Source organism: Nematolebias whitei, chromosome 1 (genome assembly GCF_014905685.2).
Source record: "Nematolebias whitei isolate Nwh7 chromosome 1, NemWhi1, whole genome shotgun sequence".
NCBI classification, from domain to species: domain Eukaryota; kingdom Metazoa; phylum Chordata; class Actinopteri; order Cyprinodontiformes; family Rivulidae; genus Nematolebias; species Nematolebias whitei.
Genome location: NC_056498.1, coordinates 35,764,154 through 35,789,017, shown reverse-complemented (window position 1 = coordinate 35,789,017; position 24,864 = coordinate 35,764,154). Strand labels below are relative to the sequence as shown.

The 24,864-nt window shown below is 39.8% G+C and overlaps 1 protein-coding gene, 1 long non-coding RNA gene and 6 other non-coding genes across 9 annotated transcripts; all 8 read left to right on the top strand.

Annotated features, from left to right (window-relative positions):
* Window positions 1-6,605: 6,605 nt before the first annotated feature.
* On the top strand, window positions 6,606-15,060 carry sb:cb1058 (uncharacterized protein LOC394209 homolog). The gene is made up of 3 exons (XM_037684055.1): window positions 6,606-6,724; window positions 10,106-10,811; window positions 14,305-15,060. Exons 2-3 carry the CDS (start codon window positions 10,158-10,160, stop codon window positions 14,455-14,457), a joined length of 807 nt encoding a protein of 268 aa, XP_037539983.1. The 5' UTR covers window positions 6,606-6,724; window positions 10,106-10,157; the 3' UTR covers window positions 14,458-15,060.
* A 2,747-nt stretch (window positions 15,061-17,807) lies between these two features.
* On the top strand, window positions 17,808-24,287 carry LOC119416851. Of its 2 annotated transcripts, XR_005187119.1 has the most exons (15): window positions 17,808-17,832; window positions 18,416-18,450; window positions 19,410-19,440; window positions 19,699-19,749; window positions 19,932-19,983; window positions 20,161-20,206; window positions 21,828-21,877; window positions 22,072-22,109; window positions 22,298-22,346; window positions 22,580-22,623; window positions 22,802-22,889; window positions 23,063-23,110; window positions 23,661-23,696; window positions 23,990-24,011; window positions 24,185-24,287. It is a non-coding gene; the product is annotated as an uncharacterized LOC119416851 (long non-coding RNA). The 2 variants fall into 2 exon arrangements; XR_005187120.1 differs by lacking the exons at window positions 23,990-24,011; window positions 24,185-24,287 and having other exon boundaries at window positions 23,661-23,922.
* Window positions 21,918-21,982, top strand: LOC119421187. Its single transcript, XR_005187346.1, has one exon. It is a non-coding gene; the product is annotated as a small nucleolar RNA SNORD29 (small nucleolar RNA).
* Window positions 22,155-22,224, top strand: LOC119421195. Its single transcript, XR_005187347.1, has one exon. It is a non-coding gene; the product is annotated as a small nucleolar RNA SNORD30 (small nucleolar RNA).
* On the top strand, window positions 22,379-22,505 carry LOC119421234. Its single transcript, XR_005187351.1, has one exon. It is a non-coding gene; the product is annotated as a small nucleolar RNA SNORD22 (small nucleolar RNA).
* On the top strand, window positions 22,664-22,740 carry LOC119421227. Its single transcript, XR_005187350.1, has one exon. It is a non-coding gene; the product is annotated as a small nucleolar RNA SNORD31 (small nucleolar RNA).
* Window positions 22,920-22,998, top strand: LOC119421219. Its single transcript, XR_005187349.1, has one exon. It is a non-coding gene; the product is annotated as a small nucleolar RNA SNORD31 (small nucleolar RNA).
* On the top strand, window positions 24,050-24,120 carry LOC119421211. The gene has a single exon (XR_005187348.1). It is a non-coding gene; the product is annotated as a small nucleolar RNA SNORD31 (small nucleolar RNA).
* Window positions 24,288-24,864: the final 577 nt, after the last annotated feature.

Genomic DNA, 24,864 nt, shown 5'->3' with positions numbered 1-24,864 from the left:
AAAACATGGCAAAATGGAATCAACAGATACGCATACCAGTAAAAGCCTAGAGGGCCTCTAGTGCCTGTAGCGGCTGCAAATGGTAGTGTTCAATATTTTCCATGTCAGAATGAATGAGTCAGATGTCAGTCAAAAATTGGGTTATAAAAGGATTATCAAGAACATCTACTCGTCTTCAATCTGCCCGAGACACGCTGTGATTCAATTCAGGGTGGTGCACAGGCTGCACTGGTCCAAAGATAAGCTGTCCAAGATCAAGGCTGATCTGGACCCAGCATGCAATCGTTGCAAACAAACTCCAGCTACACTTCCGCGTACATTCTGGACCTGTCCCAAACTGCAGACCTTTTGGCAATCTATTTTTGACACTTTCTCTGGTAGAACTTTACACCCATCACCACTTATTCCACTGTCCGGGGTGGTCCCTTTGGACACGTCCTTCAGCAAATGCGAGAGGGATGTGATTGCCTTTGGCTCTCTTCTGGCCAGGAGGCTAATTTTGTGCAACAGGAAGGACCCACACTCCCCATCGTATGTACATCGATTAAGAGAGGTGATGTGTCATGCTCATTTGGAGAAGATACAAGAACTTAGAGAAGATCTGTGCAGAGGTATGGCGGCCATTTTTATTGTTTGTTGAGAGCGCGTATAATTTGTTTGTGTAATTTGGCTCAAATTGTTTTCCTTTTTTTTGCACGATTCATCTTTCAGCTTATTATTAACGTACATTTTGACCGAGCTTCTCTGTGTTTTTACCTCCACAGTTGATTTTCTTGACTGTCGGCCAACAGAACATCTGTTTTCATCTGAGTCAGATGTTTTCTTTTAGCAGAGCGATGACTCCGTCACTTTTCTTACACTCGTCTGTGACTCGGAGCACTTTTTTGTCCGCCCCTTTTTATTATTCGGTCTCTTTTTTTTTTTGATGACTTCATCATCCCAACGTGTCTCATCCTGACGGTTACCGTGGCAACCTGTTCCGTCATTCCCCGAGCTGTGGGAGTTTGTGCTCGGAGTGACTTTATAAGGAGCGTGAAGGAGCGCGCACTCGCTCCGGCGTGAGTAAGAGGAGCTGCTGACCTGTGGCGGCTCGTTTCAGTCCCCGTCAGCGCACCGTGATGAATTTACCGTTTCTGGTGTCCTCGTCGTGTTCTGCTTCTGCATGTACATCCTGAGCCTCAGGGACAATTACTTCATGAACGAGGCCGTGTTTACTGAAGGAAATGAAACTTGGAGGGACTTTGTCTTCATCTGCTCCAGCTGAGGCTGAGGAGACGGTCTTTACGTCTGAAGAAAGTCCTCATGTTGTGTGGAAAAAAACAGTGTCGGGATCTCTTTCCTTCGTCAAACGGACTTTTGGTTCCTAAAGTTCAGCCCCGTTGTGGTGCCATGTGATGATCTCCAAAGATCTAATTACATTTAGAAGAATTTCTGAAGTCATATTTTCATGTAAGGTATCAACAGGTGTCCCTCATCTCGCAAGAATTTGAATAGTGAATATCTGTAGTTTTTGAATGTTTTTCTTTTTCTTTTTGTATTTTAATTATTTTTTAAGGCAGCACAGAGTAACAGATCCAGGCAACCGGGTGGAGCAATTTTATCCACCACCGGGCACAAAGGTGGAGCCAGGGGGTGGCTAATGGTGGCTTTGGTCACCATAGATAAATCTTGGGCCACCCCACTCATTTGAGGAAAATATACTATTAAGCAATATAAAAGTAGAAAGCCTAGTTTCCTCAAATGACAGGGGTGGTGATCCCAAAGGGAAATTAAATATTGTAGCTCATCATCCTGGTTTCATTAAAGAGTTAGATGCTGGTGGCTGTGGGCAGGAAGGATCCCTGTCTTACAGGAGATCTGAAGAAACTGGTTGCAGATGTCGATCCATATCCTTGGACTTGGCAGATTTCTCGGTCTTCTTGAGCAGCAGGACCACCTGAATGTTGAGCAGAACTCATCCCTGAGCGATGGTCACTCCTCTCAGCAGCTTGTTGAGCTCCTCATCATTTCAAATAGGCCTGTCACGATAACAAATTTTACTGGGCGATTAATTGTCTCAGAAATTATTGCAATAAACAATAATATTGTTTGAAATTTGACAATAATTAGTAGTAATTGTCAAATTTAAGAAGAAATACTGGTTAATTTGTTTTGTGTGTAGAACCTCCTTTGACTACCGGATGGCAGTATAAGACTGTTTGAACCAAAGGATGGATAGTGAGGGAGCGAGCAGCGTGTCTCTTTAAGAAAAGTGGGAGGGAGGCTTCTTGACGTGACATGGGCTGTCTCTCTTTACTTTTATATCAGTTCTCAAAATGGCGGCTGCTCGGTGTGGTTTGAGCTCTTTAGCATAGCATTTTTCACACAAAGCTTTTAATTAAAAAAAAATCAGTAAACAAGTTCTCAGCTTCTTTTTGCAGAGAAAAACAACTTTTTAGACAAAGACATGGGTTTCAACCGTGAATTTTGAAGCTTAGACAAGATGTTTTTTTCCTGAGGTCGGCCTGTTAGCTTAGCTTGGAGCTTAGCTTCTCAGCTTAGCTGCTTTTAACGATCCAAAATCGTGATTTAGATCGTTAAAATAGATTTTAAAGAGAGAGGCACGGGGTTAGTGAAGAGTGCCAGAGTTGAGACTTGTCATCCAGTGTCTACAGCAGAAAGAGAGAGACACGAAGAAACGATAAAGCCGATAAATGCAAATGAAGTCAATAATTTTCGTTTATCATGCGATCAATTGATTTCTTGTTTATCGCGACAGGCCTAATTGTAGACAGCCAGCTGCAGGTGTCGGGGGATGATCCTGGTGTTGTTGTTGTCACAAGCAGCATTTCCCGCCAGCTCCAGGATGTCTGTGGTCAGGTACTCAAGCACCACAGCCAGGTAAACGGAAATGCATCCATGGCGCCTCCTTTTCAACTCATTTGGGATTGGCTGTGTTTGAGCTAATATTTGAGCTTTAAGATGTTAATCAGCACCCTATTGTAAAAAAAAAAAAAAAAAAAAAAAACTTGTCATGGTTACGTTTCATAACAAATGTCCAAAAATAAAAAGATTTCAGTAAAAATCCTTCCAGCTGCACAGCATCTGAAGTAATCATCCGAAAAACAGAGATTTACAGAAAAGGAGGACTTGAGTTTTCAAAAACCGTATCTCAGAATGAATGTAACAGATCTACTCCAACGTGCAGCCACCTTGAGCGGGGCAGTTCCAGAACTTTTCCTTGTCAGTCAAAACTCTTCATTAGTATCTAAAAAAGTTAAATCTGGTCCTCTAGACATTCAAAAAACAAAACAAAGCAAAACAACAACAAAATGTTGAAACGTTTCGTCTTTCATCCGAAAGACTTCTTCAGTCTGAGGTGCTGTATTCAGCTCAGTCTTATAAATAGCACCTTCTCAGAGTGGATCAACCAGTTTTGCTGCTGACAACCAAAACCAGTTGATCACATGGTCAAGAAGGACCATCAGCCTAACGAAGGATCATGAGCACACTGATGGCTGTTTACTATTCACAGGAGGCTGAGTGATACTAGCAATAACAGCATTGTAAGAGGGGGACAGTTGGCCTCCGTGTTCAACTGTCCCCCTCTTACAATGCTGTGATTGCTAGTATAAATTAACATTTATACGTATATGGTGGCAACCATCTTGAGTTTTGACCTGGCAATCCATTGTACGAAAGGAATTTTTTACGCCTAGATACAGCCACACACTAAAGTGGTACTTCACTTGTTTTTCAACAGTATTTCCAATTCCCCTTTTTGCTCCATGACGGGGGACCAAAATGGTGATTGATGTTGTTTATCTCCTCTGTATGCTCTTGTTTTATTGGCTTACTAGCAAAGTTCTATAATTTGGCCCTCCTTAGGTCAAAATCACCCAAGGCCTGAGTTTTAAATTAGGATTATTTGGACACAAGGACAACCGGGGGGTTAAACCTGCAAGACCCCCAAAGACACCGCCAATGAACCCAACCTAAGATAATCCCAGACCAACCATCATATTTATGAGTTTCTTTTTATCGCTCACCGCCAAAAGGTGAAGGTGGACTATGTTTTTGTCCGTGTCTCTGTTTGTGTGTCGAAACCATCTCGAGAACCACTGGACATATTTTAATGGAACCGCAGTTATTAAAAATACACAGAAATGCCTAAAACTCAGTTAATATATGTGCATTCCTTCAAAGAAGGGATTCTAGGTTTTTAATATCATGAGATTTTGGCTACAATGATGCATTAAAAAAAGACGTGATGTGTAACGTGACTACGAAGTCATGTGTACGCTTTGCTTCCCCTTTTCTAAAGGCAATGTGTTTGTGTGTCCTGTTTTAAATTGGTGACAAATGGATTCTTTTTTTCAATGGAAAAGAAGAGGATCTTTGATCGAGGTTGTTAAATCGTATATCAGTCACACTCCTCATGACCACGAGAAACATCTCACCACAATTTTTTGTCAACTTAATAAATGCTAATGCAATAAAACCTATCACAGTGACAGCTGAAATTTGCTGAAGATGAAACTGAGGTGTTAAAGCTAAAACGTATAAGAACACTGGCTAAACCTTCAAAGAAGCAAAATGCTAATTAATACAAGCAAAAATGAGCAAAAGGCTAACTAAAACTAAATGTACCATAATCTAGTTAGAAGCCAAAAATAGCAAAGAGCTAACTAAATTAAGCAAATGCTTATTGAAAACTAAATGTGAAAAAAGGCTAACTAAATCTAGCAAAAGGCTTGTCAGAAGCCAAAAATAGCAAAGAGCTTGCTAATTGTAGCACAATGCTACTTAAGTGTTATAATAAGCCAGCTAAAACTAGCAAAAGACTCAGAAGCCAAAATAGCAAAGACCTAGCTAAAAGATAAAGCAAGTTAGAAGCCAAAAAGCGGTAGCTAAATGCTAATTAAAAACAATGTGAAAAAAGGCTAACTAAAAGGGCTTTTTAGAAGCCAATAATAGCTAGGAATTAGCTAAACGTAACAAAATGCTAGGAAAATGTTATAATAGGCAAACTAAAACTAGCAAAAGGCTCATTAAAAGCCAAAATAGTGAAGACCTAGCTAAAAGATAAAGTAGCATAAGCTAGTTAGAAGCTAAAAAGAGCAAGCTTAATGTAGCAAAATGCTAGATAAATTTGATCAAAGGCCAATTAAAACTAGCAAAAGGCTAGTTAGAAGCTTTACAGCAAAAAGCTAGCTAAAAGATAAAGTACCTTAGGTACTACCTTAAGGGAGTTAGTTTTCAAAGAGCTACAAGTTGCAAAATACTAGCTAAAAACTAGAAGTAGCAAAATGCTAGCTAAAAGTAGAAAAGTGTTAGCTAAAAGCAAAATGCTAGCTCAAATCTATAAATGGTAAAAGGCTAACTAAAACTTGCAATGATCTAGCTGAAAGATAAAGTAGCAAAAAGCTGTCAAAAGTAGAAAAGTGTTAGCTAAAAGCAAAATGCTAGCTCAAATCTATAGGTGGTAAAAGGCTAACTAAAACTTGCAATGATCTAGCTGAAAGATAAAGTAGCAAAATGCTAGCTAAAAGTAGAAAAGTGTTAGCTAAAAGCAAAATGCTAGCTCAAATCTATAAGTGGTAAAACGCTAACTAAAACTTGCAATGATCTAGCTGAAAGATAAAGTAGCAAAAAGCTGTCAAAAGTAGCAAACGCTAACTAAGAGCTAAAAAGATGCAGAAGGCTAGCTTAAAGCTGAAATGATTAAAAGGTTAGCTAGAAGCAAAAAGTAGAAGAATGGTAGCTAAAACCTATGAATAGCAGGGTAATTAAAAATTAAAAGTAGCATTAGAAGATAAAAATAGAGAAAATATTCTGAAGCAGATTTCAAATAATGTTTTATTTTATTTAAAGCTATCTCAAAGAAAAAATATTTTCAAATAAAGTATAAAAGTGACAAAAACCAAGTCATAGCACTTGTCTCCTGAACGAGTTGAACATTTTGATACATAAATGGCTACAAAGTGTCCAGCGGTTAGTGCGATCGCAACAGGAAAACTGAAGTATGAATGCTGAGTCGGCAAAATTGAGTTTTATTTTTTTCATGAACCACAACAATTTTATTTGACACTGGAGCTGTTTAAAATGGCAGCAGTCCACTTTTGTCCTCCACCCTCCTCTGAGCTCTTAGCCGGTCAGTCCGGTCAGAATTCAAGTGTTTCTCCGAACGTCAGAAACCTTTCTGCAACAGGTAAGATACTGTCACACAAAACCTAATTTCAAAAGATCTGATCTATTAAAGTGCATTCTTTCCATACTGCTTGGTGGGTGTGGATGAAGTGGGTCAAAGGTGAAGCTCGACCTTCGAGGTGGACGTTAAACTACAGATTTATAACCACCAGCTGATCAGGTTCACCGTTAACGACTGATAATCACTGATAACGAGATACTTGCAGGTGGTGTGGAGAGGATTCACTGATGGCGTATTTTAGTTCCCGTTGAGCCCGTCTGAACCTCCATCAGGATCTGTATGAACCGTAGATTTATCTGTTTGTCGAAGGACATAAAGAGAAGGTGTTTGTGGACAAAAGGAGACCAGAAGTCCTTGATAGGGAGCGAGTGTTTTTGCTGCTGGTGTGTGTGAGTGGATGACGACAGCGGGTGCAGGTTTGGGCAGGGCTGCTGTGACGTTCTGCATTAAAGGGAGTTTTTCTGAGCTGTGCTCACTCGTTCAGTCACAGTCAGCAGGAAGAGACGAGAAGGACAGGAAGCAGCTGGACATTTGGTAAGACTTTAACTCAATTCCTTTATTTTCTTTCATCATCTAAACACTTTTTCCATCTGCTCAACATGCTACAACTTGTTTTCTTTGTTTTATTATACGAGTACCTTTCCAGCCTGGATCGAACAGGTGTATTATTTCAATGTTATATCAAATTATTGTGTTAGATTGTAAATAAACGTGGCTTCTTTAATTCAAAAGTTGAGGATAATAAAAGACTTAAAAGGAGAAGTTTAGGTTTTTAGAAGACTTATTTAAAAATGCCTCAGCATTTTACTTTATAACATATTTGTCTTTTAAATACAACGAACCTAAACTGAAAAAATACTAAGAATATAGATTAAAAAAAAGAAACCCATGGGGACAGAAAGTTATCAGAAATATATGTATTATTTTACCATTGAGTCTTTCTAAATGTATTTTCTTTTCATGCAATTAGAAGAATATATACATATATATTGAAATTGGTTCATTTTAAGTAGTCAGTGTCTTACCTGCAGAGGATATCAATCAGCTTGCTCTCATTGTAAAGGAAAAATAAGAATTTTTGATAACTGGTACGGTAGAATATTTTACCATTAATAACACCTAAAATCCACTAAATTAGCTTTTTAAATAATTATTAGTTATTAGTTATTAGTGGTTGGTGGTCTGAAAACATTAAACAAACAAACAAGAAGAAAAAAAGTGGAAACGCAATTCATCATGAAAATCAGCGGTTTCTTAAGCCGGGATCCTACTATGGGTCCTGTAACACCAATAGATGAGCTCCAGAAATTTAAATAAAATAATATTTTCATCCTTTAATACCGTAACTATGACGTCATAGCTATAGGAACCATCACAATTACACAGAAAGTCTCAGACGTGGTTCGTAAACTTTTCTTTTACTTCACTCACATCTACACAGTTTGTAGCAGAAGCTTTATCTGCACAGCGAAAATGCAACCAACCCCAGGTTCACCGTTTTAGCTGTAACTTTAAAAATTAAGCACCAAAAGGAGAGGGCGGTATTAGCCAGGACTGGTCATATCCTTTTTAAATAAGAAAATTAGTGCATTTTACTCACCAAAAATGCTAATTTTTAAAAATAAATACTATGTGCAACACATGAAGTATTCAGTTTCAACTAAAAATCTTAGAAATCCAATTCAAGAAGATGACTCTTCTAGTCGTTTTTCCAACATACGTTTTTCTGAGTTCATTGATCTTTACGTACACTTGAGTTTCCCAATAAATTTTCAAAGGCACTATAGCTTGTACAAACTGGATTCCACAAAAGTTGGGACACTAAACAAATTGTGAATAAAAACTGAATGCAATGATGTGGAGGTGCCAACATCTAATATTTTATTCAGAATAGAACACAAATCACAGATCAGAAGTTTAAACTGAATGTATCAATTTAAGGGAAAAATCTGTTGTTTCCAAATTTCATGGCGTCAACAAATCCCAAAAAAGTTGGGACAAGTCCATTTTTACCACTGTGTGGCATCCCCCCTTCTTCTTACAACACTCAACAGACGTCTGGGGACAGAGGAGACCAGTTTCTCCAGTTTAGAAATAGGAATGCTCTCCCATTCATGTCTAATACAGGCCTCTAACTGTTCAATCGTCTTGGGCCTTCTTTGTCGCACCTTCCTCTTTATGATGCGCCAAATGTTCTCTATAGGTGAAAGATCTGGACTGCAGGCTGGCCATTTCAGTACCTGGATCCTTCTCCTACGTAGCCATGATGTTGTGATTGCTGCAGAATGTGGTCTGGCATTATCGTGTTGAAAAATGCAGGGTCTTCCCTGAAAGAGATGACGTCTAGATGGGAGCATATGTTGTTCTAGAACCTGAACATAGTTCTCTGCATTAATGGTGCCTTTCCAGACATGCAAGCTGCCCATGCCACAAGCGCTCATGCAACCCCATACCATCAGTGATGCAGGCTTCTGAACGGAGCGTTGATAACAACTTGGGCTATCCTTGTCCTCTCTGGTCCGGATGACATGGCGTCCCAGTGTTTCATAAAGAATTTCAAATCGTGACTCATCTGACCACAGAACAGTCTTCCATTTTGCCACACTCCATTTTAAATGACCCCTGGCCCAGTGCAAAAGTCTGAGCTTGTGGAGCTTGCTTAGAAATGGCTTCCTCTTTGCACTGTAGAGTTTCAGCTGGCAACGGCGGATGGCACGGTGGATTGTGTTCACTGACGATGCTTTCTGGAAGTATTCCTGAGCCCATTCTGTTATTTCCTTGACAGAGGCATTCCTGTTTGAGGTGCAGTGATGTTTAAGGGCCCGGAGATCACGAGCATCCAGTAGAGTTTTACGGCCTTGACCCTTACGCACAGCGATTGTTCCAGATTCTCTGAATCTTTTGATGATGTTATGCACGGTTGATGATGATAACTTAAAAGTCTTTGCTATTTTACGCTGGGTAACACCATTCTGGTATTGCTGCACTATCTTTCTGCGCAACAATGGTGGAATTGGTGATCCTCTTACCATCTTGGCTTCTGAGAGACACTGACAATCTGAGAAGCTCTTTTTATACCCAATCATGTTGTCAATTGACCTAATTAGTGTTAATTGGTCTTCCAGCTCTTCGTTATATGCTCAATTTCCTTTTTCCAGCCACTTATTGCTACTTGTCCCAACTTTTTGGGGATTTGTTGACACTGTGAAATTTTGAATCAACATATTTTTCCTTTAAAATGTTACATTTACTCAGATTAAACTTTTGATCTGTCATCTATGTTATATTACGAATAAAATATTGACATTTGCCATCTCCACATCATTGCATTCAGTTTTTATTCACAATTTGTTTAGTGTCCCAACTTTTTTGGAATCCGGTTTGTAAAAACCACTTGAAAAATCATTAATTATTGCCCCATCCTTTTTGTATCACTGTAAATAAATCAGCAGGTGCCCTCCCTGCCAACACTGATTGTCTTGTTAATGGTATGATTTTGGCTGCTGTTCAGCCTCCACTGAGATGGCTCAGTGTCAAAGTCCGACTGTATGTTTGCCCTTCTGTATTTGTATATACAGTATCTGTAAGAACACTGTGTCTTTAGTTTTGACAGACAGTGATTATCTCAACCCTGATAACATCGATACCGACTCCTTGGAGTGCATACCATCCAGAGCAGTATATCTGCACTGATAAACGTCTTGACTTTTGCACAATTTGTACCCGTAAAACTGGTATTTGCAGTTATTATCCATCAATAATCTTTCATGGCATTTTAACATTCCTTAAATCTTATTTTGTCAACTCCCTGATTTAATGGGAGCCATTATGAAATGACAAATGACCCAAAAAGATCTAAAGAATTGCACTAATCTACAGTAATTGCTAATCTCATGTCTTTTTTTTTTTTTGTAGAAGTGACAAAAGAGATTTGGAAAAAGTCGGTGAGAGGAGTGCAACGGAGAAGATGACAATTGGTAGGAACTCCAGGAAAAGCTCCGTCCGAAGCTCCATCCGGACCCCAAAGTTTCTGGATAAATCCAGCGGTTTTTACGGTCGCCTGGACGAGCCTGAGACCTCCGCAGAGGTGGAGGAGGTCAGGGGGGATGGAGTAGAAGATGGCAGCAAAGAATACGGAGTCGTGAGCGGCCCGTCCCTAAACGTGGTGCGCAAGTCAGGAGCAGAAGAAGACGAAGTGGCGTTGGACTTCACTGATGGTTTGATTGAGGACGACGGAGAGACTCTTCTGTGCAGGAAACCCAGCCGCCGGAGCAGTAGATGGAGAAGAAGCACCAGGAGGAAACAGAAGGAGGCAGAGGAGGAGCACGCCCGAGACGAGAGGCCCAGCCTGGGTGCTGGTAGTGCGTTGGACGCCCCCATCCTGGAGGACAAGATCAAGATGGAGCAGGAGAAACTAAAAAAGATGGAGGAGGATAATGAGAAGGCCGGCGTCACGAAGGAGCCTCCTCTGGTTCACTTCAAAGTTCAAGAATTTTCTGACGACCGGGTTCTGATCAGAGACAAGAAGCGAGGAAGAGAAGAAGAAGGTGAGGAGGAGATGAAGATTACGAAAGAGCAAGAAGAGGGCATGAAAATGGTGAAAAGGAAGAATTATCGCAAGGTGAGCTGTTGTCAGTGTGAACAGCCTGGTTCATATTTACATAAATTCCACATTAACCTTACCTGGTTAAACTTTAAACCTCTGAAGGTTACGTAACCGAGCATTTCGTGTAGGGGGGGAACCGAAGGCAAAGTCCTGCCTCCACATTACGCACACTGGTCATTAATCTCCATGGAAACTCCTCATATCGCCTTAATAATCCTCCACCACAATGGTCAAAGTACAGCAGCCAGTGGTGCGTGTCACCAACACGTTAATTAGGATCGTTCCTTTGCGTCATCTTTATTGACTCGTAAATATTAAGCCGGTGCAGGTTTCGGTGTTCAGACGACCGCCTGTATTTTCACCTGCCTCGCATGTCGTAACGATTTTCTGCTCCAGCTGAAACACACACAAACCCAGAGGGGACATTCCTGTGGCTCTTATAATGTCCTTTGATCAGTGGAACGAGACCGGGCAGCCCTGACCTTCATGCTAAATCAACGGCACAAAAACATTCCTCCGATGTCAATCAGCTCTGACCCCAGGCGTCGGAGTTGGAACTGGAGATAATTTTTTAAAAAGTCTGTATGCTGTTTTGAAGTTGTCGTACTGTTTCTGGGTATTCCACACCTGAGAGGTTGGACTACAGGTTACAAGGTAAAAATTCCTCAACGGTAAAAAGTTTCCACGTTTGGCAAGAGGCGTGGACAAGTGGTTCCCAACCACAAGATTTTCAGGCAGATTGTACAGTACAGAGGAAAAGTCTTGATTTGTCCCATTAATTTTTTTCCCACTTGCTTCATTTCAAAGAGCCAGACTCTTCTGTAATCTTTTTAAAATGAGAAATGTAATTTTTGTCAAGCTTTGAGGCGGTCTTTTAACATCCATCCATTATCTTTTACTCGTTTCTTTCTTTTTGTGTCACGGGGGTCACTGATGCCAATGTCTAGCTGTCACTGTGCGAGAGGCAGGGGACACCCTGGACAGGTCACAAGTCCATCACAGGGACACAAAGAGACAAACGAGACAAACAACCATTCACTCTCTCACTCACACCTATTTAGAGTTACCAATCAGCCTAACATGCATGTTCTTGGTCTGTGGGAGGAAACCGGAGTACTCTGAGGAATCCCACTATTTTTTGCTGAGTCATCTAACTCTGATATAACAATTTCAATCAGGCATAAACACTCTGTCTGGTTAAGCCCTTTGTTTACCGGTCTCCACAGAGATAGGGTGAGAAGTTCAGTTATGTGGGGGAGACTCGAAGTAGAACCGCTGCTCCTCCACATCGAGAGGAGCCAGTTGAGGTGGTTCGGGCATCTGGTAAGGATGCTTCCTGGGCATCCTCTCCGACTGAGAGGAGACCCCGGGGAAGACCCAGGATACCCTGGAGAGACTATGTCTCTCTGTTGGCCTGGGAACGACTTGGGATCCTCCCAGAAGAGTTGGAAGAGGTGGCTGTCGAAAGAGATGTCTGGGTCACCCTGTTCAAGGTACTGCCCCTGCGATTCGACTTGGGAACAAGCGGAAGATAATGGATGGATGGCTAGATGATGGACGGATGGATGGACGGATGGATGGATGGGCAGGCGGGTGGGCATAAACACCTCTTAAGCCAAAAAGATGGACCAGGGTTGTGTCTAGGGCCAAAAACAAATTTTACACTAGATTTTTTGCTAGAAACAAGACAAAATTTTAGCTAGCTAGCCAGTCACTAGCTGGCTAAGTACCAGGTAGTATTGAAGACCTTAACTTGCTAGCTAGTAGTTTATGTTACTTACTAGCTAGAATCAAATGTACTAGCTAGCAAGTTGTATCAGAGTTACTAACTAGCTAGTATCAAAGCCTCTGACTTGCTAACTAGTAGTACCAAAATTAATAATAAACAAGTCAATAGTTTGCTAAATTGGATCAAAGTTACTGGCTACCAATTCAATAGCTTGTTAGCTCTTGCCAGTACGTGGCAAGTTACAAGCTAGCTCTTTGATACCAGGAAACAGCCTGTAATAAAGGCAAAATTATTCCCCAATTCTTTAGTGGAATCTATAAAAGACACAACGATAACGCTGTTTAATATGTAAAATTGTATTTTAACACCAACAAGGTTTTCCAAAATAGCAATCTGAGGAAAATTAGGCTTAGATGATCAAGCACATTGGAACACATGGCATGTTATGTTTTCATGGTCAGGCACAAACACTGCACTGACTAAATTAAGTGGGAAAAGCGAGCAAAGTCCAAAGAAAAAGATCTCAAGAAAACCTGAAGCGCGTTTGGTCAAGACCATTTTATACCACATGAAAGTCTGGCTCTCTGAAAACAAAATACCATACCATACCATACTACTTTTATTTAAAAAGCACTTAAAAACAGCAACAAGGCCAACCAATGTGCTGTACAGCAAAAACAAACAAGCAAAGGATTATAGAATACAGCCAAGAACTTAAAATCAACTCGCACAGTGTCAAAATCCAGGGAATAAAAGTGTTTTTAAATGTGACTTAAAAACAGTAAGAGAGGGAGACTGCCTGGCATGCAGTGGTAACTCATTCCACAGTCTTGGACCTGCAACAGAGAAAGCCCTGTCACCTCTGAGCTTAAAACGAGTGCCTGGAACCAATAAAAACATCTGGTCTCCTGACCTCATAGGGACATATGGCTGCAGCAGATCAGTGAGATGGGAGGGGGAAGAACTGTTCAGAGATTTAAAAACATACAGAAGATTTTTTAATGAATTTGAAAGTGAACCTGGAGCCAGTGAAGGGAGGCCAGAACTGGAGTAATCTGCTCTCTTTTTGCCTGTACCAAAATATAAAAAAAATAGTCATGGTTTAAAACTTTTTAAAAGTTCATTACATTCAAAACACTTATCGAGAAAAGCCAGAGTTTGTCATTTTATATTATATATCTTTATTTTCTGGGAGTGTTTTTGTAGAAAAATTGTGGTGTGATTCTGCACCACCTGCAGAAACGATGATCCGTTTGTGCTCGAACAGGGAAGTTTGGTTTCCGTTGAACTGCAGCAGTGACCCGAAGCTTTCAGAATACACAAGAAGAGGTGTAAACACACAAAACTAAAGAAGAGTAGAAACATAAACAGTTTGGATTTGGACTGAATATATAAACTGATTCTGGCAGATCCTGATCATCCCCTCCATGGTGAGTTCAGGTTGCTTCCATGTGGACGCAGGTATCTACAGCCCAGATGTGGAATGAAGAGAGTAAAAAACTCATTCATCCCTGTAGCGATCAGGCTTCTCAAAGAACAGTTATGATTTCATTTATTATTTTAATGTCTCGTCTAGTAAGGATGTTTTGTGTGCCGACTGACTGTGAAACAAATTACCCCTTGGGGGACAATAAAGATATTTGAACTTTAAAATATAATATTCACAAAGAAAAGGTTTTGAAGAAAATTTAAGAATAACTACTCAAGAGAGACAAAAAATAAACATCTATATTTTGATGTTTCTAAGATGCTCACGCCTCCTCTTCCTCCTCTCGTCAGGCTTTCGACCGAGCACTTCGCCGTGGCTGGGAGGCCTTCATCACCAACCTGTACAGCGTCACGCTCACACCTGTCACGCCCTCTTCATCATCATCATCACCTTCACAGAAGAAGAAGGATCAGCATAAAGCAGCGCTAGCTGAGTTTCAGTAGAGCTGGATCGGATTACGAACATTTTAAAGTTACTCTTTTTAAACGTGTGATGAAATCGGGGCCGAAGCGGTGCTTTATCTTGTGATATTTACGGTGCCTTCACTTCGTGTGACAGAGAAGACCTCAGAAGCATTCATTATTTGTGTTGAATATTTGACTAGTGTCGAGTTTGCACACAAACTGCAGATGTTTATGCGTCAAACAGCTGTGGCTTTTGTATCAAAGTTTGTTTTATTGCAGCTAAATTCAGCTACATTGTTAATTTATTCAGAAGAAGAGCCGTCTTAGTTCTGTACATCTGATCCATCATTCCTGTTTCCTTTGGGTTAGCATAATGAAACACTCGAAGTGTTGATGTGTAACCCAGAAAAGGAGCCACGGATTGAAAGAGAGGCAGTGACTGATGAATGGATTATTTATTTTCACATATTTATGATCAGTACTGTCTTTTATTGCTGCCTGACAGGTAACTGAGGGTACAAAGAGTGAAATAGTCATGCAACCCTGCCCTAAAGTCAGTATTAAGTCTAATTTTAACCCATATTACTCCAAATATTCTGTATTTATTATGCTTATAATTATAGATAGAAATGTCTAATTTTAACCAGCTTGATTATTATTATTTTTTACATTTGTTATGTGTTTCTCATAAAGCCTGCATGTGTGTTCTGGTGATGGTTTTTTTTTTTAAACCTGAAGGAACTGAACATGTTTGAATCTAAAAGAAAGAAATGAATAAATAATGCTTCATTTTGTTGTTTTAAATGAGTAATGGACACACCAGTATGACCATTTGACGTGTTTGCAGCTGCTTAACGTTTTAAATGTTTTCTTTTTAAAGAAACCACAGCCTTAATATCCTGTATTTAAAGACGGTTAATTATTGATTTTTAAAAGTGAAAATTGTGTTTTGAATCATTTCCTGTTTGTACTTTTTTAATCACTTGATGTATTTAGTTGTTGCAGCAGCAGACTGAATAAAACAACAAATGTTCTTAATCTTTTTTTACTTAAATTTGATTTTTTAATTTTTTTATATAAAGTCTTTATCATAGCTTCATTAGATATAAACTAGAGGGAAATCTCTCAGATCGGAGGCAATGTGTTCAACATAATGGTACTTCTTCCAGTTATTTAACTGTTGGCAATGGTGTACCACAAGGCTCAGTCTTAGGACCCACCCTCTTTACAATCTACATAAGTAATGTAGGTCAGATCATCCCTGACGCATCCTTAACATTTCTATGCCGACGACACAGTTGTTTATTGTCGAGCTTAATCGGTTGCTACGTTTTTCAGCGTTTACAGTCTTCATTCGACATCATCCAGTCAGATTTGTTCCATCTCAAACTAGCGCTAAATAAAACCAAAGGGATGTTGTTTTCAAACGGGAAGTTGGTACCAGCAGTCTTTCCTTCTGTCTTATCTATGAATGGTGTTCCTATTGAGTTTGTCAATTCTTACAAGTGCTTGGAAATCTTGGTCAATGCACATCTCTCTTTTCAGCCTCATGTTGAAAACTTTGATTAAAAAATGTAAATAAAAAACTTGGTTTCTTTTTCAGAAATGGATCCTGTCTAACTCTGAATGCTAGGAAACACCTTGTAACTGCTACTTTCTTTCCCTCCATTGACTATGGTGACATTATTTACATGAACACCCCCATAAGCTCCTTGCAGATGTTGTGCAGTACAAATAAAACAGTGGCACGTATGATGTAATGTTTCAAATATTCTAAAGGGAAATGAAGGATTTAAAATGCTGTGATCCTGCAAACAAAAATGGAGTGGTTTATATGCTTCGTTTCAACAAAACAACACAGCTTAGAAGCACTTTGTAATATTTTACAGTCTTTAATTGCTAAATAAAAACTTGCCTCTAAACTGCAGGTGTAATACAGTTTGTTTTTCTTAAAAAGAAGAAAATCTGTTCTGATGGTTTACAGGAATGGAACTGTACCAAACAGTACACCGATGTACCCCGTCACTGAAGGATTTGAATAGTGAATGTTTGTAGTTTTTGAGATAAGTGTTTTTGTTTTTTTCTGGACTGGAATTGAACAGGAAATGCACAGTAAGTAAACCTTAATGTTTTTGGTGCAAGATATTCAAGTGGGTAGGAGCTACACTGTAGAAGAAGAGAGGATTTTTTTTCTTGTCCAAGAATTGTCCACAGAGTTATAGATCCTGGAGAGCAAAGGGAGCAATTTACACCAGATTCAATGGCGGAGCCAGGGGGTGGCCAATGGTGGCCTTGGCCACCAGAGTTATGTTCAGCCACCTCAGTCATTTGAGGAAATTATACTTGGAAGCAATATAAAAACTATAAAGCATAGTTTCCTCAAATGATAGGGGTGGTGGGTTTACACATATATATGATGGTGGCCATCTTGGATTTTGACGTGGAAAACCCATTCTTGAAAGAATCTTTCTTGTGCCTACATTTACACAAAAATAGAAGATTGCCCGTTGCTTAATTTTCAAGGTATCGTGCTCACAACATGCACGGATGGATAGACAGAGGGTATTTCCAAATACCCCCTTTGACTGGGACAACAAAACATTAAAATCCCATTTTACTAAACTCTCCTGCCTATATTATTTAAATTATTTAATAATTATAAGATAATAATAGAATAATAATTGTTATTATATAATTATTATTAATATTATGAAATTAATAAAAGATTTGAGGACTACTGGTTTTAATAAACTTTATTTATAAGATTGATTATAAGAGTTTGTTTGTTTTTTTCCAATCTCAGGTCATCTGTCCTCGGCCAAGGAGTGAGAGTTAGATAGGGATTTTTTTTTTTTAACTCCAAATCCTATACATGTGTCACTTTCATTACTTTTTGTCTGTCTAAATAGGTCTCACTTGTAAATGAGTCTTGGAGGCTCAATGTGAATTATCTGTGTAAATAAACGTTGAATTAATTAATATTATATTAATATTGTTTAACAAAGGCCTATATCTTAGATCCCTGTACTGTATACTGTTTATTTTTATTTTGGGGTGTAACTGGGACCTTGAGTACACAATTTTGTTCCACCTTATGTCCCACAAGTCTCCTTAAACCTCCTTGAACCTCTTTATATTATGGAGTTTATTTTCCTGTATCTGCTGCCCTCTGGTGGCAAATATAGTCATTTTCGTTCCAAATATATTTTCTAATCAAGGCTTTTTTCATTTACAAATAACAGGTTTCTCTTGCAAACGGTTTATTTTAGATTTAATGTTTATTTGAAAATAAAATCAACCTTCATGCAGTTGTTTTCGCGGGTAAACTGTCGATGTAGGCGGAGCTTATCTCTTGGCATATAAAAGCTGAAATAACCGAGCGGTTCGTCCACTTTCTTCCGCTTTCCGTCGGTGGTAAGTTCAACTATCGATGATTAATTTTAATACCATTTTAAACAGATATTCTCTCATTTATTGTGTAACATTTTAGTTTAAACTCCTAGCAGCTGAGTTAATGTTGCGGCCATTTCTTTTAAAGATATTTGTAATGTTATAACTTCCCTCTGTTCTTGACGGTGCAGCGCTGAGCCGAACTGGGAACAATCTTCAACCATCCGCCATGAAATTCTGCTAATATCGTTTGGATACAGATCTAATCGTAAACAATAATAAGTCCCGACAGTTTTTATGCAAGTATTGAGTCACGGCCACAACACTTAAAAGTGATTTGGTTTGATTTAATGGACGGCCGCAGTTAGCTTGGCGCTAGTGCTAGCTAGCATCGTCTCAATGATGAAAACTTTTCACAGACCTGTTCTGAATGACTGTGAATGCACCGTTTTTATTCTGATGTGAGACGATTTGTTTCGTTTTAATTTATTTTACCTGATTCGTGCTGTCCACGAGCACGTTGCGTGGATCAGTCACGTGGCTGCGTGATAACGCCGCCTGCTAGCATGTAGCATGCTAATGAAGATGTGTTCTGTGCTTTTTCCAGACTGGGAACATTAAAAACGAGCTTTGCTGCTAAAGGTAATGTTTCATTGAGTTTTGACAGTTGTGTATATATTTTTTTTACCCTCTATGGTGTCATGTTGCCTCCAGGCGACAGCATTTTAGAGTAAAAGTTAATAAATGCTAACATTTTGTGGTATTATTCAAAAGCACTTCTCTACAGCGAGCATCAATTTTAATGTCTCCCTTCACTGAAAAGTGCATTTTCACCCAAATCATTATTAATCCAACCTATCAGTGGGTAAACTTTTGTAAATATTAAGGTAACATGTCATCAAATACATCAATTACCACAAAGAAAAATGGCCCTGAAACACCAATGTAGTCATTAAATGTCATGTGGTGATCCAGATGTGCAAAGTTTACAATGTTTATAAAAATGCATAAAGATATTTTCCAAAAGCATGTTAAGGATTATAGCAGGAGGTTGTTCTGCCAGTTGATGCGCAAGGATTAACCTAAGTAAAGGTTGAATAAAATAAAAAAAGGATGAGGACACGTGGTAATTAGATTGATACGTGCTGTTACTAATGCTCTACTACCAGTACATATAAAGCAACAGGAAGTGGTTAAAATAAAACCTAAAGATGAGAATAAAGATACAATGCTGTACTAGGGTTGATAAGTGAATTAGTTGTAATTCCTCACAATAGTTTAACTTTTTTCCCTATGGGAGGCTGTGGAAGTAGATTATCAGAATAAGGTGAATTTTAATGTTTTGAAGCAATAATTGCAAATTTTTAGTTTAGTGTAAGTTTGCATGACAACATATCTGTTAAAGATGACTTCCTGCTTTAAATCAACCAATTTAACAAGGAGGGTCGAGTGCTACAGTGATGTCTTATTGAACTCTCTTACTGATTACGTCTTGAGGACAATTCGTACCATTTTCTGAGTAGCACCAAGCCCTGAAAAATAACTTGTCGTTGTTGCTCCTAAACCCTGACTTTATTTTATTTTTTATTTTTGTCCCCCAGGTGTGAAGATTGACCCTCCCTTCATAAAGAGGTATTTATTTAACTAGCTGTTAATAGATTTGATAATTTGCAGTGCTGCAAGCTCAAATAAATTTATATATAAATTGTAAATGTATAAATTTGCCCTTGAGCTTGTGTGCTGCAGTGATGGAGTTATGAACTCTCTCTTACTGAATCAGCCTTGGAAGAAACTTATTTACCAGAAACTGAGTAGCATAAAGGTTCCAGCAAACGCCCTCTTAACTTGACATGTTTGATTTACATTAAAAAACGAATCTTATTATTCCAGATGTTCACAGCTCAGTCTTTCCTTGTGAGAAACGCGACCCATAAACAGCAGGTAAGAAGCTTTAAAGTTCAAATCTTTAACGTCGATAAAGGCTTACACTGATGACCTAACTACTGACGAGCATATGCCTGACCTTCTGTGATGACGGCTTGTAGATCTGAAGAGCCTTTCTGAAAAGCAATAATTCACAATGTTCCAAACTTTGTTATTGAGATTTTGTTTTCTGTTAAAAGGTGACCGCCATGTGCTGTTCATGCAAACAACAAGGTGTTGGGAAAATCAAAGGTGAGCTAAAGTGTAAGAACATGAGAATGATCAGCTGTGGGTACAAAGGTGATGATTCTAATTTAGAGACGAGTATATGCCTGAAAAAAGTGATGCCAACTTTCTCTGATTGCCCAAAGTTTAGACTTTATAAACCCTCGGTTTGTGTGAGATTGTGACCTTCATGTTTGTCTGCAGGTGGAGGCTTCGTGTGACGTTCCAGCTGAGATGCTTCACAATCTTGGTAATTTTTCTTTAAAGCTTTTTACCAATGCCTACGTTAAACGAAGCTCTGCAATATGGACCAAAATTAATATCTTGATATTTTAAGATCAACTATGATATACAATATAACACTTGTTTTTTCTCCTTTCCATAAAGTAATTAATAAATATATTTCTGCGTCACAGCTTTGTCCCAGTTGTAGCACGGACACATTTCTTAAAAGTTGTAACTACAAAATGTTAAAAAAAAACTATTTACATATATTTTTAGACCTTATTATTTACGTATATTAAATTATTCAGCTGCGCTGCTTTCACAACGTTGGTGAGCTTGTGTGAACGCAGCTGCAGGTCCAACTGACTTCAGCATCCTTCCCTGAAACACACGGTATAAAACTCTTATGCTGTGCCTTGTAAGGAGAAGTGAAGTGGCACGACGTCGATAAATCAGCATCTTATCGGATCACTAAAGATGCGCTCCCAGTCTCAGCTGTGGAACCGGACTGGTAAAGCGTTAGCTGTCTGTTAGCTGCTAAGGACTGTCTTTAGTGATATAAGCTGCTGCTTTAATAATGTTGTGGTGCCACCTCTCAATTGGGAATGTGTGATATGGCATAAAACTCATATATGTATTGTAAAGGGTGGCGATAACTATACATCGATATGATTTGGGTATAAAACTTGCTAAAAAAAAAAAAAAAAGCATAGGGTGTCCTTTTGCCATCATATTTTGAATTGTGTAAATTCCACTACTAGGTCCAAGAGTTTTTAAATAATAAACAGATCAAGTATTGGGCTTCTTTCTTGTAGTGCAAAAGATATCAAATGTATTTTTAGTCATATGTTTTAAACCAAAAAATATATATTAACTCGTCCAGTCTTGCTTAATAAATAAACAGCAACAGGGCAGCATTTTACGCTGAAGCACTTCACCCTCCAAACCTCTAGTGGGCGCCTCCTTCTTTAAGGAGTGCTGACACAAAATGAGTGTGACCAGAGGGTCTCGCAGTAAAATCACAACACAGCGTTCTTTTCACAGATCAGAGCAGGTTTCTCTAAAGCGACGATTAAATCCAACAACTCTGATTTTACATCAAACGGCATTACTGCGGTTAGATAGACTGATCTATCGTAGGCTAAATTTCTATCGTTTCTACCGTATATATCGTGCATTCCTGCTCTCAATGTTCCCCTCATAAGGCACAGCTAAACAAGTTTTGACCCGTGGTTTCAGTTTAAATCCAAACATCTTCGATGCAACGGCCGTTTCTGTTTGTTCGTTTAACTATAGTCTCATATCGCCAAAAAAAAAGCTTTATTTTTAAAATATCTCTTGCCCAGCTCCAACACTGAGATATTCATTGTTAAGACTTAAGAACTAATACTGTAGAAATTGTATGCTTTAAAAGACTATAACAATTCATCTGTTCAAACTGGTAAAAAAAAGATTTATTTCAAATCACGTTTGTCTAAATCAAGTTGTGGAGGTTTGAGAGGATGACCCGATATGACTTCTGGACGACTAATGTCTCTCGTGGCAGTTTTTCACCAAAGCCCTGATCAAACCTCCAACAAACCAAAATAAACCAATGGAATAACTAAACCTTTGTGCTAAACTGTATTAAATGATGTTCCCTGCAGGGCCTGGTTCGACTGGTTTAAGGATGTGAAGCCCTGAACAGAAGATCCTGGTGAGTTCTCTTCACTCGACGTGGTTCTGATGGTTTGATGTTTCAGTGATGATGAAACTTAGCTCACTTTGACCCGCTGTGAAACGACACGAACATCTGAGAAACGGCAACTTATTATCGGTTTATAAAGTTTTATTGCTGCAAACCAGGTAACTGGTTTGTATCCTGATTAATTTTAACTTTCCCCCCGTCAGGAGGTCGAGCTGCTGCGGAGCCGTGATGGAGGTTAAAGGTGCGTTCATGTCTCGTCTGTAGAATAGAAACGCGGCCTGCTGCTGAAAATGATGAGATCTCTATGGAATCTCGTTCGTCTGAACTGCTGTTGATAAATTAAACCTCTGACATCGGCACAGTCCCGACGTTTATCGGGTTAAAGTCCCCCGCAGAACGGTTCTTCACCTCCACTCTTTCATCTTCCAGGTTCTTGGCTCGTGACGACTGTCGCCTCGGATCACACGTGTTCGTCCAGGTGAGTTGATGATTCAAGCGTGGGCCTCGTTTCCTTCGTGATGACACCCGCACGCGTCTTACGCCATGTGTCGATGCCAGAACCTGAAAAGGTGAACCCACTGGCGTTGCCATGGCAGCAGGGGGACGACTTGTTGGGGTTACCAACAGTCTGAATGGAAACTGTAAAAGCGCAGCTTTAACTTGCTGCTGATATAAAGAGGTCCGGTTCTGACTGCTCGTCTTTGTTCTTAGATGTTCCTGTTGGCTCGTCGTCGAAGCACTGCCGTCCCACGAAGGTTTGTTTCTGTTGGTGCTGAAGCTGCGTTAGTAACCAGAGTAGACGTGATGAGTTTGAGTCGATACCGCCCCAGTCTGAGTTCCTGTGACTGATTGGTATCCCCCCCTGACGCTCCTCTGAAACGTGACGTTAAAACGCGTTGGACTTCAAACACTGACCCTTTTCTCTTGTTGCAGGTGGTTCTGAACCGTGTGGTCCCATCCAACACCTGCACGCTTCACGTTTGGGTCTCTCCCCAGAATAAAGCGCTGCTTCTTCTTGTTGGTGAGTCAGTTTCATCTTTTGAAGCTGATGATGAACTGAGATGATGCTTTTTGTGGATACCGCCCCAGTCTGAGAAGCAATGACTGAATGGTATCTTCTCTGATCTCCACGTTTATAAATGTTTGTTCCAGTTTTCTCCTCAAACTGGGTCACTAATCCTCGTGTGTTTGCAGGTTTCTTTCAAGCACCGAGATGCTCCTGGCTTCACCACAGACTGAACGGTAAGCAGACCCCTGAGCGGACTGAGCTCATGCACACTTGAAATATTGATTTTTAACTGGTTCTGTTGTGACCGGAAAATTTTAAAGCGTAAGCGACCGAAGTGGCTGCTTTACTACGTTTAAACAAAGTAGTTTTTGAAGACTGCTCCATATGAACAGTGATGCTGGGATTGTGCAAATGATGCTCACGCCGTAACTAAGTCGTGGGATGTTTCATGTGGTCCCTCCTCAGCTGGTGCCTCTCCAGTTGACCCAGTATGGCACTGAGAACCCTGTTCTGGGACGACAGGTGTAAGGTGACCTGCCGAGTTCTGGTGGAGTCGGGTGTTCTGGCTGAGAGTCTGACTTAAAAAAAGCACAACTGATCACATCCCTGCAGAAGCTTTTCTGTAAAGACTGGATTAGTCACTGCACGAGTTTCTTCCTGCTCTTCAGTAAATCTGTTAAACATGAAGTCCAGCAGTCTTGTGCCTCCGAGGACCAGGATTCTGAGAGTCCCTCTCAGGCAGCAGTAGTTGAAGCCGGGTCACTAATCTTTGGCTTGTTGCAGGTTCTGTTCCAACAACTCGTCCTGGACTCACTGCAGGTAAATGAACAAACACGATGAAGATGCTGGAATTGTGCAAATGATGAATTTCGCAACAGTCACGGGAATACCGGCAAAATATTCCCGTTCTCATCTGGTACTCATCCTCCTGTTGGGCCCAGTACGGCACTGAGAACCCTGTTCTGGGACAACAGGTGTAAGGTGACCTGCTGGGTTCTGATGGGCGGTTCTGGCTGAGGGTCTGACTGAGGCACATTTCTGATGACGTTCCACTTGTTCCCACCGCTCAACCGTTTGCAAAACAACCGTTTAACCCTTCGTGTCTCTTGCAGATCGAGGACGTCTGAAGTCTTGGTGAGTGTTTAAGCTTCTTTATTTTTGAAATCATTTATCTGAAAGTGATGAGTTTGTTTTACCGCCCCAGTCTGAAAAATCATGACTGATTGGTATTTTCTGATTTCTTAAAACGACTAAACAGTTCAGTTATTTATTCATTTTCAATCTTAACTCGTTTTCTCCTCTTGCAGACGACCTGGAGTTTGAAGTTTTGCTGGTGAAAGACTTCATCCATGTGTTTAAGAAAAGACTAATTCTTCACATTAAACTAATTTTAATAAAAGATTTATAATCAAGTGGAACTTGTGTTTATATTTAAAGACGTGGGACCAGTTGAAACGTGTATTGGTGGTAAGACGCCAACTTAATAAAGATGGTTGTTATCCACGTGTCCAGGTACGTCCTGTTGCCTGTAGCGTTGGCAGCCATCTTGTGCTGTATCTAACTGGTTTTAATCATTAGAGCAGTCGTTTTGATTAAAGGCCATTTCTGCTCCTCCGCTCTGAAACATCTAAGACCACAAAAGTACAAGTGATGAACCACTTGAGTTTGTTGGGGGTTATGGCCGGTGGGGGTGACCAAACAAAAATTATGGTCCATCGTGAATTTAACAATTTGATAGTTGTACATTTTAAGACAAGCCATGAGTAAAAAAAAATTTAGTTTTACAGATTATTTTTTTTTGTGTGTGTGCAAGGAACGTCCTCAGGTGAGGTTGTGGAAGCTGTCTAATCCCGAGGTTGCGGGTTTGAGTCCAGGTTGCATCCAGAAGGGCATCGGGCGTACAACATGCCAGATCTTTCATGCGAGTGGTGACCCCTGAAAGAAGCTGCTTCAGTTTCCTGCAGCACCAAGCTCTTATTTATGATTT